This window comes from Rana temporaria, chromosome 1 (genome assembly GCF_905171775.1).
Source record: "Rana temporaria chromosome 1, aRanTem1.1, whole genome shotgun sequence".
Lineage (NCBI taxonomy): Eukaryota > Metazoa > Chordata > Amphibia > Anura > Ranidae > Rana > Rana temporaria.
Window position 1 is genome coordinate 181,616,092 of NC_053489.1, and position 18,887 is coordinate 181,634,978.

The 18,887-nt window shown below is 42.5% G+C and overlaps 1 protein-coding gene across 9 annotated transcripts in view; it reads right to left on the reverse strand.

Moving 5' to 3' along the window:
- Positions 1-2,168: 2,168 nt before the first annotated feature.
- Positions 2,169-18,887, reverse strand: part of CLIP1 (CAP-Gly domain containing linker protein 1) — a 193,397-nt gene continuing 176,678 nt past the window's right edge. For all 9 annotated transcript variants that reach the window (XM_040347206.1, XM_040347249.1, XM_040347253.1 and 6 more), the window contains 4 exons: positions 16,155-16,314; positions 13,136-13,191; positions 10,963-11,090; positions 2,169-4,476 (listed from right to left, as the gene is read on the reverse strand). In XM_040347206.1, coding sequence (XP_040203140.1) covers positions 4,248-4,476; positions 10,963-11,090; positions 13,136-13,191; positions 16,155-16,314 — 573 coding nt within the window. In that variant the 3' untranslated portion in view covers positions 2,169-4,247. The remainder of the gene's footprint in view (positions 4,477-10,962; positions 11,091-13,135; positions 13,192-16,154; positions 16,315-18,887) is intronic.

Consider the following 18,887-nt stretch of genomic DNA (forward strand, 5'->3'; position numbering starts at 1 on the left):
ACCCACATAAAAAGAAAAAAACGGCACGCTCAGTGCGCCTGAGCCATTGTTTATGGCGCGCATGCGCCGTAGATAGGCGCCTGTCATTGTAAATATTTACACTGTTTAGGAGATATTTCTAGCACCTTCAGGTAAGTCTTGATCTAGGCTTACCTGCAGGTGCAAGTTGTGTGGTTGGGTTTACAACCACTTTTCCAGCATGGTCCACCAACACCTTAAAAACCTGGCTGATCCTGCCAGTTTCTCCCCACCCCTCTGTAAACTGACCACAATGTATCATGGCTGCTGTGCCCCGACACTGTGGTCAGTTTACATGCCTCTGTCATCAGCAGCCTGCTATCTGCTCCTGTGTCCTCCTCCCCTATCCTCCTGCTCTCAAAACAATAATCTATATAGACCATCAGCACCGCCTCCCATTGTAGTGTCCCCCTCTGTGAATGATTAAATATAAATGCTGTAAATATCTCATTTAAGAGCTGAGATTGAGATCACATGACCAGTCAGCTCTCTCCCCTTCCCCTCCAGACTGACATTAGCAGAGGGATCTCAGCCTCGCTCATAGCATCTCTCAGAGGAGGAAAGGAGAAAGCTGGCTAGTCATGCGATCGCAATCTCGGGTGTGAAATGAGGTATTTGCAGCATTTATTTTTATAAATCGCACACAGAAGGGGACATTGCAATAGGAGGCAGTGCTGATGGTGTATACAGGTTAGAGCGGCTTAACAACCACTTTAAACAAAGCTAAATGTGTCATTTTGTCGTGATAGATTCTGTGCTCATCAATTCATCTTTATACAGATGTACCATCCACTCATTAGCACCATGTTCCTTAACAACAGTATTATTATTAAACTCCTCTAGGCTAGAGAGTGATATGAATCGTTCATTGTTCTCTATACAGAAATGTATAGAACTGCATATAAATGCAATTCTCATAATCAATCAACAGCCATGTTGAGTATGTCAACATTATACAGATGTAAAATAATGAGCCTACGGTAAAATTATCTAACCAGTGTTAGGTCATACACACAGACTCAACTGTGGCATATAAGGTTTATATATTCATATATTACACAAGCCATTGTAACTGGGTAATTAAAAGGGTGTAGATAACTGCAATTTACTAGCCTGTTCCATAAACTACCAACATTTATTAAGGATTGGTACTGGTATGGGGACATATAGCTGACCCAGTACGAGAAAGATGAGATGAAATTCAGCGGAGGATCTACAGTCAGTTAATCTGCTGGGCATTCTATAGATAGTTTTACTGTTTAGACCTCTGACCACAGCATCTGGCACAGGAAAGTCTTCAAACTCTTTGTGGCTCTGAGAGGTCATGTGACTGAAGGTCAGGAAATAAGGGAGCTAAAGCGGTAGTTTGTGCTTGCAACCCAGGCCAACAATGCCTAGACCTCTCCTGCTATTCCAAATGCACTCCTAAGCATGAGCTTTGTTTGTTAGGTAGTTGACCAGTGCTCAGATTAGATATTCTCTATAATGGCACACCTGATGTTGTATGAAGTATGTACTGCGCATATAACATGGATTGGGCCTGATGCGGTATATAGTATGTTCTCCGCATATAAGAAATAGGAATTCACCAAAATGCAATAACTCCGATAGAGCCATGTTTTGTGTCAGGGTAACCTACTAAAGCATTACAAATATACATTTTTTTTTATTAACAGCTTTATTTATTTTCTGACGTACCATACCTCTATTACATTGCCCTGAAACATCCACAAACCAGTTATGTTAATACAGCTTTAACAGCCGTTTACAAAGTCGTCCATAGAAAGCCAGGTACATTATTCTCAATATAAGAAACCCACTTAAGAACATACATATTACAAGAACAATAAATATGTACTAGATATTATTACATCAAATTCATAAAAAGATTTGTTTTAATTATGTTTTGAACCTTTTATTATTTGGATAGAATATGTATATTTACATTCATCCATTCTTACATCCACTATACATTTCATATGCAACAGTCAGTTCATATACATATTCAAAATGTTCTTGTCTAATTATTAACTTACTCTATTAACAAATTTTGTACAGTAATAGCATAAGGTGACAAGTACACCATTGGTTTGATATGAGGAAAGATGAATTTGAGAAAAAGCAAAAAAAAAAAGACAAAAACCAAATGATCGTTTTAAAGAATTCTTGGTTTATAAAACCCAGTTCCCGTTTTAAAATGATAATCATCTTTCTTGAATAAAATTTTTGCATGACATCGCAAATTGTTTGTGAGAGAGTATCAGAGGCACAAATGGATTTGTACTTGAGGTTTCAGACTGACGTGTTTGCCAATCTCTTCCGCCCTGTAATTCCCATTGGCGTTTGGAATGCAGAATTGAAGGGGCTTCAAATCTTTTTAAAGTGCTGCTTAGTTTGAAACAGATGATGTCCCTGGTTCCTATATATGATTTGTAAGGGTGGGCTGATGGTCTGAAAGCAGTAGCCTCCTGCAGCAGCCCAGGTAGGGCCATGCATATTCCATTCTGAATCACGCAGATCAAAAGTTGCAGATTGCCTGCGTTTATGTTGCCTTCCCAGCTACCAAACTGAAAAGAATCAGCAGGTGAGGTTATTTAAATTTATTTAAATACATGTAGTATCACTGCTCATTACAGTTTGAGAAAAGCCAAAAAGGTATCTGACAAGCATATTAATGCTTTTTATGTATGCAAACTTTTTTTTTTAAATATGATTAAAGTATTTTTCGCTACCAAGTATAGTTTGTAATGATATACAAGCCATATTTGCTCATCACATACACATGCTCAGTTTCCTGCTTTGCTACACAATGGTTGTGCATTACTGCTCCTTCTCACAATGCAAGAATGTGAGTCTGCCTACCAGCAGAAATCAATGCACTTCCTATGTGGCTTATATCTCAGCTCAACAGTTGTTGAGCACAGAGGCGGAGTAACTGCAGCGAGATGCAAATCTCCCTCTATAAGCAAATCTCTATAAAAAAAAAAACAATCAAAAAAACATTATGCCAATGCAGGAACAAATTCCAGAGTAGTTAAAATAAATCTGTCATACACATGGGTAGTTCAAGCACTGCATAATATGTAAAAATGCATGAAGATAATACTTTTAGTGAACGCCACAATTTACTGATTAATAAGGAGGCGAAGAGGGGCAGGGTAAAAATCAATTTTCTGTATCCGGTTACTGTTTTTACTGACAGTAACTTTGTCTTATGTAACATACGGCAAGTCTGAACTGCAAAGATGATTTCAGTCACAAGTAAAATGGTTTGCTTTCTGATCCAAAATACGTAAAACTAACCATACATATAAGTGCCAACATAAGGCGCGATCCCTGACACAGGGGACAGATATGCATGAAAAATATAATGAAAGTGACTTCTGTAGTCGAGTGCAGAGAGATAAAAGATAATTCCTGATTGGGTTTTATTTGTCTCTCTACCATACTTTGCCTTCCAGCTCCTTCTGCTGATGCAAATAATTGATCTATAGATGTCCTAAAAATACGTCTAACTCACTAGCAGTAAAAGCTGAAAAACAATGTGACGCAGCAACTGCATGGCGGAAGATTCTGTAATTGACTGAACCAGAGTTTGAAAGGAGGCGATACGCTCAAATCATACCAACCTCGCCCCTGCCCACCTTGGAAAAATGTATAGAAAAATAAAATATAAATACTTCAGTTCTGTTTCAACACTGTACTGTTACTATATTGTTTAAAATGGTAGAATTAGGTCATATTCCACTCCCGTAAATACTGATATGTGTTATGGCAAATATGTTAACTATACGGTCTTTCTTCTTTGTTCATTTTTAATGGCTTTGTCCATATTTATCAAACGCATTTGCAGCAGTGGTGATCCCCAATACCAATATTTGTCCCATTTAGTCATCACTTTTGATGTTAGCAAGGATAGAAAAAAAATGAAAATTAAAGCCTGATCTGTAAATTACATCCAGTGTCACACGTTGAAGGCCTTTTAAATATGTAAATCTTATAGTGCAAATATGAAACCGAGCATTATTATACATGTACTAACTTATAGCGAATCTTAAAATAAATTCTAACATTGCATGAGGTTTCAAACGCAGGCCACTGTGCAAGCCCTTAAATGGTATAATGATGCAAATGCAGATTTGATTCTTTAAAAAGTTCAGTCCGAGTTCAGCCAATAAAAAGAAATGCTGGTGAAGTTGGTAAATACCAATAACTAAAGACTTGTGACGTTAAAAGGTCTCATCATCATTGCAGCTGCTTGTCCAGTGGCCAAACACCTCACAGATGTCACAGTATGGTCTCTCTTCTTTTCGGTTTCCATGGAAGTTTGAATGAGGAGGAGAGTCAGGTAACTGAGTCTGTGTCGGGCAGTCCTCTGTATCATGCATGTCAAAACAATCGCAAATATCGCAGAAAAGGCGAGGGGGCACTTTCTTCTTGGCTTGCGTGCCATTTAAGCTGAAAAAAAAAAAAAAAAAAAATACAAAATCAGCAACCGCAAGCTATTAATCTCAGTTCAAGGTACTGAAAAACAAAGTGTCCAGAACATCACACAAACAGTTTATCCTGTAGAAATAACTAGTGACCGATCCGTGATCCGAACGGGTCACCCTGTTCGGATCGGCACACCACGCGATCTACAGAGCGCTGCTCCGCAGCCTTGACCATAGGAAAGTCCCCGGCTTCGGCCTAGCTCTGGAGCGGTGGCCATCTTGGTACACCCAGCGGCGGCTGTCTCATTAGGAAGTTTCGTCACAGCCATCTTGCTCCACCCCACACTCCTGTACAGTAATGATGGTGATAAGGGGGCAAGCGGACATCTTGTTACACCCAACAGAGTTATAGATTTCACAGTTATTTTCAACACAAAACTGAGCTTATGTGCTTAAATACAGGATTTGGAAATCCAACGGACTGTTTACATGTTACATTTTAAAAGCAGCAGCAAACCTTACATGCTTGCCAATGTGACAGAACACCTCTGATTTTCACATTTCACATTTAGTTAAATGTGAAATTCAGAGCTGTTCTTTTACATTAGCAAGCATGTAAGGTCAGCAGGTTTGCTGCGGCTTTTAAAATTTAACATGTAAACAGTCCGTCAGATTTACATATTCTGTATTTAAGCACATAAGCTCAGTTTTGTGTTGAAAATAACTGTGAAATCTAACACTACGGTGGGTGCAACAAGATTATTCTCTCTTTTTCTTTTTTTGCTGATCCGAAAAATGATCCGATCCGTGAGTTTTTTGATCCGTTGCACCCCTAGAAATAACCCATCGAATATTACCAGATGTCACCTTCACACTTCCTTTACTGTATCCTAAAGTTGTTAACAACGTTAACATAGAAAAACTTCCTACAGAATAAAGTTGCAGAAAATGTTATATACTCTTATTTTCTGGATGGTTATGGATACCGTACTTTTGAAGCCATAAACATTCTCAATATTTTGGGTGACCACCCTTTGGCTTCAAACCAGCATCAATTTTTCTAGGTACACTTGCACACAGTTTTTGAAGAAACTCGGCAGGTAGGTTGTTCCAAACATCTTCTGTGGATGAGACTGAAGAGACATAAGAATTTGAGGCAGCCTACATCCAAAGAAGATCTACGATTAGTTCCCCAAGAAGTTTGGAACAACTATTTTACTCCAGTTTTTTTCCCCCCCTTTCTTGACCTTTGGTTCTGTGTTGCCTTTTTTGGCAGTTAAATTTCAGGGGCTTCAATAGATCTGCACCCAAACAAAATGGACATCCTCTTTTCCCACAAATAGAGCTGTCTTTTGGTGGCATTTGATCACCTCTGCGGTTAAAAATGTTTCCACTATAAACAAAGAGCGATAATAAAAAATAAATAAATAAATAAATACAAAAAAAAAACTAAACTACTTTTTGCTATAAAATATATATATATATATATATATATATATATATATATATATATATATATATATATATATATATATATATATATAAAAATAAACATTTATTCATCAGTTTAGGCCGATATATATTCTACATATTTCCGGTAAAAGAAAAATTGCAATAGCTGTATATTGATTGGTTCGCGCAAAAGTTATCGCTTATACAAACTGACATTTAGGGTAATTTTTTTTGTTTTTACTAGTAATTGCGGCGATCTGCGATTTTGACCCCAAATGACACTTTTTGGGGACCAGTGACATTATTATATTGATCAGTGCTATAAAAATGCACTGATCAATGTAAAAATTACATTGGCAGGGAAGGGGTTGACACTAGGGGGCGATTAAGGGGTTAAGTGTGTTCTAACTGTAGGGGGGGTGGACTCACTGGGACATGACAGAGATCACTGTTCCCAATCACTGGGAACAGAAGATCTGACATGTCCCCTTTCACAACAGGGATCTGCTTGTTTACACTGGCAGATCCCCATTCTACCCCAGTATTAGGCGATCAAGAGTCGCCGGTGGACATCGAGCCTGCCCAACCCGCGGGCATGCTCCCAGAGCTGCGCCTGCATAAGCCTCCATACAGGTACAGAAATTCGTGCAGCGCTGCCAACCTGCAGCAGTAAATGCTGCAGATTGGCATGTGGTTAAAGTTCATGCAAGGGCAGGCATCCCAATACTTTTGACTATATAGTGTATTTCTAAAAAAATTTAGGGAATAATAATATCGGTTCAAAAAGATATTTTAATATTTACGCAATACATTTCTTGTTTTTAAATTACATTTTTATAACCTACAAAAGGATATTATGTTGAATATTTTTGTTAATTTTTTTTGCACTTATTTTACTTCTTTGTGATCAATTTTACTCTTGACTACAAGATGGCGCATTATAGAAGTTGCCAACACTTGATATAGCATCACTTTATGAGACAGCGCTGAAAGGCAGATATTTGTATGCAGTGTTAACTATCAATCTCTGCCCTGTGTACTCTGCTCCAATTAGGATGTCTTCCTTCTTGTGTTGTTCTGTATAAGGCTGGTGCGATGCAGAAAAAACCCTGCAAATTCTCCTCTGCGGGTTCCCGCATCGCACCTGAATCGCAGACGGTTCACACTGCCCTCTGCAGGTGTCAACAGAAATGTAATAATACCCCCAAATCGGTTCGCAGATCACAGTGCTAAGTGTGAAATGGTGCAGGAATCGGTTTGCATAGGTGTGAAAACCTATGCGATCCGATTCCAGTGCGGACCCAAAAAAGGGTCCTGCACTATTTTAGTGCAAATTTCAGCCATACAAACTCACATTGCACAGACAGACATTACATGTGATGTGCACAGCAATGCGGTGCAAATCATATACAATGTCTTTCATCGCACAAGTGTGTACCCAGCCTGAAATGTAAGAATGGCAGCGTATTTGTCCTGTACTCCTTATGATGTCATCTTTGATGAAACTAGTAGGGCAGAGACCCAACACACCACTTCGGATATGGGATCCCGCCGTGGCCATCATGGATTCTGGAATATGAGTTGTTTATATGTTATGAAGTCCCTGGTTGTCATCTCCTCATTGCAAGTGCAGTTACCACAATAAATTGGTGTTTTAAATTCGGGATTACACTATAGAGAGTGTGTCTTTCTTTTTTCATGATACTGACATGATACATGATATGTCCAACTGAGTATATATGCACAGTGATCTACAGTAGGTGAACCCGATTTTGTGTCAATCTCGCTCTCTTTCTCGGCGAGATTGAGCACCTACGAGCCCCATCGCGGGAGCCAGCGCCGAGCTGGCTTGCCGCGATGGAGACAGAGCCGTCATAGAAGCGACGGGAGATCCGACTTGGATTCCCGCCAATTCTACACGTGTGCGGCGTTTGTTATGAATCCTGAGGGGGAAATCCCCGCCGGATTTTAAATAAAAATCCGGCATGGGTCCCCCCCTCAGGAGCATACCGGGCCCTTAGGTCTGTTATGGGTTGTAAGGAGAGCCTCCCTACGCCGAAAAAAACGGCGTAGGGGGTCCCCCTACAATCCATACCAGACCCGTATCCAAAGCACGCTACCCGGCCAGCCAGGAAGGGAGTGGGGACGAGCGAGCGTCCCCCCCCCCTCCTGAGCCGTACCAGGCTGCATGCCCTCAACATGGGGGGGTTCGGTGCTCTGGTGCAGGGGGGCGCACTGCGGCCCCCCCACCTCAGAGCACCCTGTCCCCATGTTGATGAGGACAGGGCCCCTTCCCGACAACCCTGGCCGTTGGTTGTCGGGGTATGCGGGCGGGAGGCTTATCGGAATCTGGGAGCCCCCTTTAATAAGGGGGCCCCCAGATACCGCCCCCCCCCCCACCCTAAGTGAATGAGTATGGGGTACATCGTACCCCTACCCATTCACCTGCAAGAAAAGTGGTAAAAACACAAATAAACCACACAGGGTATTAAAATATTTTATTAGTCTGCTCCGGAGGCCGCCCCCTGTCTTCTTTATTAGCTCCTTTACCAGGGGGAGCTTCTTCTTTGACGTCTTCGGGTGGGTGGGGGCCGCCGTCTGGTTCTCTTCCACCGCCGGGGGGGGGGTGGCTTTTAAAAAAGCCCCCACCCCCCCGGCGGGTTTCCTCCGGCGTCTTCGGCGGGGCTCTTCTTCCGCTATCCCGACGGGTCTTCTCCGCTATCCGGGGGGTCTCCTATGTTCGCCGCTCTCCGCTGTTGACTCGTCGCACCCCGGTTCTTCGTCTCGCTGTCCGGTCCCTTCTTCCGTGCTGTACGTCTTCTTCTCCTCCTTCCGTGTTGTGAGTTTTTCTTCCGTGCTGTGACGTCATGTTCTTCACTTCTCTTCTTCTCCCGATGTTGACACGCCGGTCCTTCTCGCTGAAATGACTGATGCGCGCCTTGCATCGGACCTATATAGGCCTCACAGTCCCATCATGCTCTGTGTACCTACCCATGTGATACCTACCACGTGGGTAGGTATCACATGGGTAGGTACAGAGCATGATGGGACTGTGAGGCCTATATAGGTCCGATGCAAGGCGCGCATCCGTCATTTCAGCGAGAAGGACCGGCGTGTCAACATCGGGAGAAGAAGAGAAGTGAAGAACATGACGTCACAGCACGGAAGAAGAACTCACAGCACGGAAGGAGGAGAAGAAGACGTACAGCACGGAAGAAGGGACCAGACAGCGAGACGAAGAACCGGGGTGCGACGAGTCAACAGCGGAGAGCGGCGAACATAGAAGGAGACCCCCCGGATAGCGGAGAAGACCCGTCGGGATAGCGGAAGAAGAAGAGCCCCGCCGAAGACGCCGGAGGAAACCCGCCGGGGGGGTGGGGGCTTTTTTAAAAGCCACCCCCCCCCGGCGGTGGAAGAGAACCAGACGGCGGCCCCCACCCACCCGAAGACGTCAAAGAAGAAGCTCCCCCTGGTAAAAGAGCTAATAAAGAAGACAGGGGGCGGCCTCCGGAGCAGACTAATAAAATATTTTAATACCCTGTGTGGTTTATTTGTGTTTTTACCACTTTTCTTGCAGGTGAATGGGTAGGGGTACGATGTACCCCGTACTCAATCACTTAGGGTGGGGGGCCGGTATCTGGGGACCCCCTTATTAAAGGGGGCTCCCAGATTCCGATAAGCCTCCCGCCCGCATACCCCGACAACCAACGGCCAGGGTTGTCGGGAAGGGGCCCTGTCCTCATCAACATGGGGACAGGGTGCTCTGAGGTGGGGGGGCCGCAGTGCGCCCCCCTGCCCCAGAGCACCCAACCCCCCCATGTTGAGGGCATGCAGCCTGGTACGGCTCAGGAGGGGGGGGGGGGGGGCGCTCGCTCGTCCCCACTCCCTTCCTGGCTGGCCGGGTAGCGTGCTTTGGATACGGGTCTGGTATGGATTGTAGGGGGACCCCCTATGCCGTTTTTTTCGGCGTAGGGGGGCTCTCCTTACAACCCATAACAGACCTAAGGGCCCGGTATGCTCCTGAGGGGGGGACCCATGCCGGATTTTTATTTAAAATCCGGCGGGGACTTCCCCCTCAGGATTCATAACAAACGCCGCACACGTGTAGAATTGGCGGGAATCCAAGTCGGATCTCCCGTCGCTTCTATGACGCGCTTGCTGGGATGTGCTGTCACTATTCCAGTGAGTGCGAGATCTCGGCACCATGTCGCCGAGAATCAGCGCGACGCTGTCGTGCTAAAAACACAATATCACAAACACCTACTGTATTACAATGCAAGAGTGCCATCATTTGACATGTGGTTTTGAGGAAAGTTGGATATCTTGGACTGATACACAATCGCTGATTGACCACTCTTAATTGGGGGGTCATAGGATTCTGGCAAGCCTCCCGCTGTTGCACAATGAGGTGCTGTGTGGTTCATCATTAAAAAGTTTGGAGGCATTTGATATCCACATCTGTCAATTCCCTCATAATCAAATTACTGAATTCTCAATTTTCGGCTTCACATTTGAATTTTGTTTTATTTTTCCAATTTGTGGCGACACAGAATAGTTTGATATATTTGCATTGCACTTACATTTTTATTTATCTTGGTGCTGCACTATTGTTTTGTGATGCTTATTATGCAATGTATTGTGCAAGCTGCTATGCTTTTAATATCCAATAGAGCCCTAGCATGTTTTTTAGTACTTTATTTTTTTTTCAAATGACATGCCATGCCATCAGGTACTCCGTTTCGTAAATCTCACTGTAGTAGTCTTGCCTTGTAGCGTGATAAAGATAGATTTCTCCACTGGGCCTTCAGCAACATGACATCATCTACAATATGGCTAGAGCAACTCAAGCAGCCCTTTTGTCTAGGCAAACAGAGCCTTCTGTGTGGTATATAGGATTGCCCAAAGCACCGTGCAACACCTGGCAAAGTCGGCAGAGCCAGTTAGACACAGTAAAGTGAAGAATTGAAAGTTCTAGAAAAGATCGCTGAAGCAAAAACTATAGATTATAACTGTCAACTGATTTACATTAGTACATTTCCATAAAACCCATTTTCATTACCTGTCATGGTTGTCCAAATCTTCTACATTGTTCCCATTTAGTGATGCTTCAACCATACGATCAATCTTCAGTTTCAAATCATCATTTTTTCTTTGAAGGTCAATAATTACCGTATTTAGAAAATCAATCTGGCAGGTAAACAAAAAATATTTAATGTTAACGAGTCATTATTGTAACCACTGATGTGTTTAATGCTGTGTGGTTTGTGCATAAAATGTAGAAACGTGCTTTTTGTTTTGTATGTGTGTAATTTATGAGGTCTAGAACAGTGTTTCCCAACTCCAGTCCTCAAGGCACACCAATGGGTCATGTTTTCAGGCTTTCCATTATTTTGCACAGGCGATTTGATCAGTTTCACTGCCTTAGTAATTACCACAGCCGTTTCATCTGAGGGAAATCCTGAAAACATGACCTGTTGGTGTGCCTTGAGGACTGGAGTTGGGAAACACTGGTCTAGAAGGACACTAGTGAAGACCAACACCATCTTTAAAGCTGAGGTCCAGCTGTAAACATTTTTTTTTTTTTTTTAAAGTCAGCAGCTACAGTTTTTGTAGCTGCTGACTTTTAATAAGCACACTTACCTGTCCAGGGTGCCCGCCCGTCCACTGGATCGGGTCCCAGCGCCGCCATTCGAAGTAAGGGAAACAGGTAATGGAGCCTTGCGGCTTCACTGTCCATTTCCTACTGCACATGAGCGAGTCAAGTGGTGCTTTGTGAATGACCGGCTGTCTTCTGGGGGACACACAGGTCCCAGAAGACAGAGCCCAAATGTCCCAGAACACAACTCCAAGCTATGCCAACTCCCTGTACCTAGGTCTCCCAAAATACCAGATTGCCCGTCTACAAGTCGTCCAGAACACGGCAGCGCGACTGGTAACAGGCAAAAAAAACAACTGGGAATCTATTTCCCCCACCCTGAGGTCCCTCCATTGGCTGCCCGTCAAGGACCGAATCACATTCAAGGCCCTCTGCCTGACGCACAAATGTGTACAAGGCATCGCCCCCCCAATATCTATGTGGGAAAATAAAATACCACAACCTCGATCACGTTCTCCGATCAGCCAACCAAAATCTACTACAAATCCCCAAGGCCCATTACAAGAGCAAAGGAGAACGAAGATTTGCAGTCCAAGGACCTCGACTGTGAAACTCATTACCAACTCATTTATGAACGTAAGAGCCTTCAGAAAGAAACTCAAGACCCATCTTTTCTGAAGGCTTAATAGATAGAAAATGGATACCAAGCGCCTTGAGACGATTCAGTTCGCATTTGTAGCGCTATATAAATTTTTCACTCAACGCGAGGAGGAGAAGAATGAAGACTACCGCGGAATAGGAAGTGGCAGATTAGGACGATCTGCCTAGCAACAGTCATTTCTAGTAAGTATAAAAAAACAAAGAAAAAAATCTAATTTTTTGGAGCCTTTTTTGTCAATTGCTTTTAGGGTGGGCCTCTGCTTTAAGCTAAAAAAATAAAATAAAAAAATTATTAAATGCATATTTTTTTTGCAGGTAATAAAATGTGCATTTTTCCCCCTAGGAGCCTGAAGCATTGCACCTGTGATTAGAAGATCATGCCAGGCTCCTGCAGACTCTCCGTAAAGCCGTCTGCTTGTACCTACCGTACGGACAGACAGTTACTGGAAAGAAGGAAGATCCGAGGACTGCAAGAGTGCTCATAAATGTCCTTGCAGTTCAATGAGAACTACAAGCCACCTGACGATACTTGTAGTTCTTACATTCACAGAAGAAATGATGCGGTCATGTGGGCCGAGCCCTGCACAGCCGCACCGTTTTCAAATTGTGACAGTGGGTTTGGGGAGAAGAACCCCCCCCCACCCCGTCTGTCACAATAAGGAGGAGGATCAGTTTGCAGAACATGGGTGTAACATGTTCAGAAAGATGAACTTCTACTTTACCACTGTAGTAAAAGTTACTCTTCTAAGCCCTTTCAAGACATGGTGGGGAAGTTCTACTTAATTAGTAATAGGTTATAATAGGTTATATTAACCCATCAGATCTTTAGGAAGCTGTAGATAAATTACAATGCAGATAGAAGCATTCTGAGTATATGGATGGATATGCAAGTTGGCAGTACATACTTCCTCAAATGTATCAAACTGTTTAAATACTGTATTCACACCCACCCAGAAACTGTGATCCTTTTTTTTACCTGGCTTTCCATGGATGTCTTTTCCTCCTGGTACTGGCTGCTGAATGAGGCATCACCTAAGTTCAAGAACATTTAAAAAGTTCTTCAATACAGTGAAAATATGCAAAACAATATAACGTGAATAAAATGAACCTGGCTACCAAGATATTCATTTCACAGCCATCTGGACGAGCCAAGCTCACTCTGGCCACTCTTTAAACATAGTTCCAGAAAACCAAAATAAACATTTTTTTAGTGTATGTAAACTCCAATGAACCTCTCTTGCTCGCCCCCTTTTGGTTGGTTAAACATACAATGTAAAAGTTTGTTTTTGGTTTCTGTTTGAGTGCAACAAACTACCTGTTGATCTCGCCAGACTGGTATCAGTTACATTGTTCCCAGTGTTCTGTGTGGATTAAAGAACACCTCCCCTCAATGTTATGAAGATGAGATATGTGGGGGGTTGGACGTGTTATGTTGTCCAAATATACGACTTGCCCTAGGATGATAAAGCCGTTTCCGCACAGATACAGTACAGTGTTGTCCTCATAGGCCAGGAAGTCTGTTACTGGCAGGAGGAGAGGGGGAGGTGTTCTGTAGTCCAAACATATTTCCCATCCAAGGGTGACAATGCTGTTCTTACATCTACACAGTATGGTGAGTTAGTGTTGTTGCCTTAGGATGGGAAGGGAGTTATTGGCAAGAACACCAAGTAAAGAGAAAGAGGAAAAGAAAAGCCATTACACCGTCTGTCTGGTGCACACGCTGCCCACCATAACCGAGTCCACATTTCTCTCCTGCAAATACTGCCTGGCATTATATCATCTGCTTTCCTCCCCTGCACATAGTGTCTGCTGAGACACTTCTTAAACACTAATACAGTGGAACCTTGATTTACAAGTATCGCGGTTAACAAGCATTTTGAAAGACTAGCAACATTAAAAAAAAAAAATCTGACTCAGTTTGCGAGTGTTGGCTCGCAAAACTAGCAGAATTCAAGCTAATGGGGTGTGCAGTACCGCATTTGGCAAGAGGTGTGGGGGCGCTGGTGACACTCGGAATGGTTCGGCGCCATTTGTAAATACTAGGAATCACTCGTAAATAGTTCCCAGGTGTTTCCGATCCTTTCCGAGGTCAGCCGAGGTGTCCCAGAGCATTTCCGAGACTCCCCAGAGCCCCCCCCACCTCTGGCCACATGCGGTATTGCATGCCATTGAAGTCAATGCAGAACAAAATTACAGCAACACCTTGGTTTGAGAGTAACTTGGTTTGAGAGCGTTTTGCAAGACAAGCAAAATGTTTCAATACATTTTGCCTTGATATACAAGCGATGTCTTGATACAAGAGTAGCGTCATGTCACAACTGAGTATAAAAAAGAAGAGAGGAGCCTCCAAGTGTAGCAATATGGTTACATTTAATGAAGGTACAACATTTAGTAACATATTGCTACACTTAGGAGGTGCCTCTCTTCTCTTTTATACCCTGTAAAAAAAAATGCTTTGATAAACAAGTGCTTTGGATTACAAGCATGTTTCTTGAATGAATTATGCTCGCAAACCAAGGTTTTACTGTATTTTAATTTCTATTGACTTCTATGGGGAAACTTGCTTTGATATACAAGTGCTTTGGATTACGAGCATTCTCCTGGAACGGATTATGCTCCTAATCCAAGGTTCCACTGTATCTCCAAACATCCCTGTTCAAGTACAGACACACTTTTGCTGGTACCCTTTAAATAGTAGGTAAACCTTTACACCACAGCAGTCACCATTTTTCACATTTACATATATACATTTATAAACTATAATAAATAATCATAGACAATATTATACACAAAAAAATAATCACATGCAACTCTAAGATGCTGAGACCTAAAAGCAATATGATGGAGGGCACTAAACATCTTCATATTACAAATTTGCATTGCAATTGGCAGCTCAAGGAAAGAGACTCAATATTTACTGACTTTATCCAAAACTGCTACCCACCCACAGTAACTTTGTGGCACTCATTTATAGTCTAGCTGGCTAGACTTTCAAGCCAGGTGAAGTGCAATGAAGTGTCTGCAAACATTCTATCGTCAGCAGGGGGAAAAAAACAGCCCTTGTCTTGCTCATGATAGGGTGTTCGAAATAAAAACTGCTTAAAGTGGATGTAAACCCGAAAATTATTATTATTTTTTTTTGAGGTCACAATGTACAGTATAAGATTTCCTATCATCTGTGCCCAGTCTTGCCACACAGAGTTAACCCAGTTCTGAGCAATCCTCTTTTATTGTTCAGTGAAATAAAATGGACTTACAGAGAAAAACCTTAGTCCGTTCCGTCCCCTTGTTGTGAGTGACAGGTTATTTACATATCTCATGCACTAGCCTGGAGACAGGCATTTTTAATTCCCACCCCCACTCCTTTTCTGAAGTCATGTGGTTACTTTTCTGGATTTTGACTGGATGTTGGTGATCATAGCAGAATTTAGTGTAAGGAATAAACAGGAAAAAATGCATGTTGACAAGGGCAGTGTAGACAAGGGGAGTCTACTGACATCACGACTCCACCCACAGAGCTCCAGACAACAGAATCTGCAGTTTTTCAGTTCTTATAACAGACAGACAGAGGGGAGACATTTGACAGGTAAGGATACATGCAGGAGGCATGTATATCCTTATAGATCAGAACTATGGCAGTAGTTTAGAAAGGATGAGAGTGGGTTTACATCCACTTTAATATGCGCTTCTGGCCCGATTCACACCTATAAACTTGATGGTGTTTTTTGCAGAAAACGCACTACAGTTTCCTATGGGACACATTCACATCTATGCCTTATTTCAGCAGCTGCATTTTTGAAAAGGGTCAGGAAATTTTTTTTACGCAAAATTGTGCATTTTTCGTTCAGTAGACTTCAATAAAGACGCTGCAGAAAGGCACGTAGTGCGTTTGACGCGTTTTGCATTTTTTATTCTGCCCAACAAATTGGCAAAAAATAATAATAAAAAAAAGCATAAAAAAATACAAGAAGTATCAAAAAACATCAAAAACGCACCCGATGAGTTTGATAAATTGTTGAGCTGTGTCTTGTTCTCGATTAGTTCCTTCTCCAGGCACTGCACCTTTATTTCCAGCTTGGCTTTTTCAGACTCCAGTGACTTCAGTGCCGACTGCAAGCTTCTTGCAGACTCCTTCTCTCCCCGCAGTACTGTAACCTAGGTAGAAACACAGAAGTCTACTAGTGCCTGGGCTAACACAAAATGCTGCCCAGTGTACGAAATGCATACAAGAGAGATGCTATGGAAAATGCACAATATTACATCTAGCGGAAAACTACACATAATTATCTCAATTTTTAGCATTCTAGCAACTCCAGAGCTGAATATGTGCCCATGTAAACATGGCAAACCGCTGATCTGTTAGGGAGCAAAAGAGAGATCTTGTGTTTCAGCTCCTTTCTCTCCAGTGTATCCATCCCCTACACAGTTAGTAAGCACCTCCCAGGGACACATTTTACCCCTTGATCACCCCTGGTGTTAACCCCTTCCCTGTCAGTGTCATTTAAAGTGTGACAGTGCATTGTTTTTTAGCACTGTTCCCCAAAAAGTGTCACTTGGTGTCAGATTTGTCTGCCGCAATGTCGTAGTCCTGCTAAAAAATCACTAATTGCCACCATTACTAGTAAAAAAACAATAAAATAAAAGTCCCTAAATCGTTGTAGACACTATGGCCCAGATTCACGTAGATCGGCGTATCTTTATGCCGGCGTAGCACATCTCATATGCGCTACGCCGACGTAACCGAGAGGCAAGTGCAGTATTCACAAAGCACTCGCTCCCAAACTTGTGCCAGCGTAACGTAAATTGGCCGGCGTAAGCCCGCCTAATTCAAAGTAGGAAGATAGTGGGCGTGTTACATTTAAATGAACCGTGACCCCATGTAAATGAAGGGCCGAACGAATGGCGCATGCTCAGAATCACGTTGCATATACTCCCTAAGATATGACGGCTCAATGCCTTCGATGTGAACGTAACCTACGCCCAGCCCCATTCACGTACGACTTACGCAAACGACGTAAAATCCGACGGCTGTTCCGACATCCATACCCCAACATGACTTACCCCTGCTTTATGAGGCTTAACTTTACGCCGGACGTACGCCTTCTGTAAACGGCGTAGATTACAGCGACAGGCGCAAGTATGTTCGTGAATCGGCGTATCTAGGTCATTTACATATTCAACGCGTAAATCAATGGAAGCGCCCCTTGCGGCCAGCGTAAATATGCGCCCAAGATACGACCGACGCAAGTCTCCTACGCCGTTGTATCAAGCCAAAATTCAGGCGTATCTTGTTTGCTGAATAAGGCGCATAGATACGACGGCGCATCCGTGGACTTGTGCGGCGTATCAGAAGATACGTCGGCGCAAGTCCTTTCTGAATCCGGGCCTATAACTCTGCAAACCAATATACACTTATTGGGATTTTTTTTTACCAAAAATATGTAGAATACCTATTGGCCTAAATTGAAGAAGAAATTTGATTTTTTTTTTTTTATTATTGGGATGTTTTATAGCAGAAAGTAAATCAAAACATTTTTATTCAAAATTTACGTTTTTTTTTTTGTTTATAGTGCAAAAAATAAAAACCGCAGAGGTGATAATATACCACCAAAAGAAAGTTTGTGAGAAAAAAAGAAAAAAAAGAAAAGGACATCAATTTTATTTGGGTACAGCGTTGCACGCGAGTTAAAGCAACGTATTGCCATATTGCAAAAAATTGCCTGGTCAGGAAGTGGGTAAAACCTTCCGAAGCTGAAGTGGTTAAAAGAGAACCTTTACTAAGGAAACAGGGCAGCTGCAGTTACCTGCATCTCCTTCTGAAAAAGCTAGTTACCTTGCTGTCATGTTAATCCCATGTGTTCAGTACTTTCAGGTTAGTGCCTTAGAAAGTACTGATGAGGAATTGGGACTTTACTTTGGCTGCTACATGCTTGTTGCAGGGCAATGACACAAAGTGATGTCAGATAGGGGCATTTTCAGAAAGTAGTAAGCAAAGGCAGTGCCCATATTTTTCTCACTACAGACTTCCTTTAACCCTCTTATTGCCACTACTGCATATATTAACACAGCATGCAGAAAATAACTGCTGCAACATTCTAAAACTTGACAGCAGATCTGTGAGAACCGAGTGAATGACTATGTTTGATCGCTCGGGTTCTCAGTGTAGAGGCGGCGGGGGACAGATGCAAAATCGGACAGATGCTGCATCAACCTAGGGAAGTATAAATGGGCCAAAAAAAAAACATAAGTCTCTTTTAAGTCACCTGATCACTTCTCTTCACTATCAAAATATATGTTGATTTTTAACTGAAAAAAACATACATTTAATATACATTTTGCAAATATAGAACATAAAAAAAAAATAGACATTACTACCTCATTCTTTATGTCCTCAAGTTTTTAGAATGTTTATTTTTGGGGCCTTTAGTAGTTTTCAAGGCAGTAATATGCATTTTAGCAATACGTCCAGCAGCAAAAGGGGTTAAACACAGAGGAGGGAACAAGTGACTGCCAACACACATAGGGTCAGATCCACAAACGAATTACGCCGGCGTATCTATGGATACGCAGCGTAATTTTTAAAATGCCCAGTCATATCTGTGTTTTGTATCCACAAAACAAGATACGACTGAATCTGGGCTCTATCAGACAGGCGTACGTCTTAGTACGCCGTCGGATCGTAGGTGCATATTTACGCTGGCCGCTAGGTGGCGTTTCCGTCTAATTCC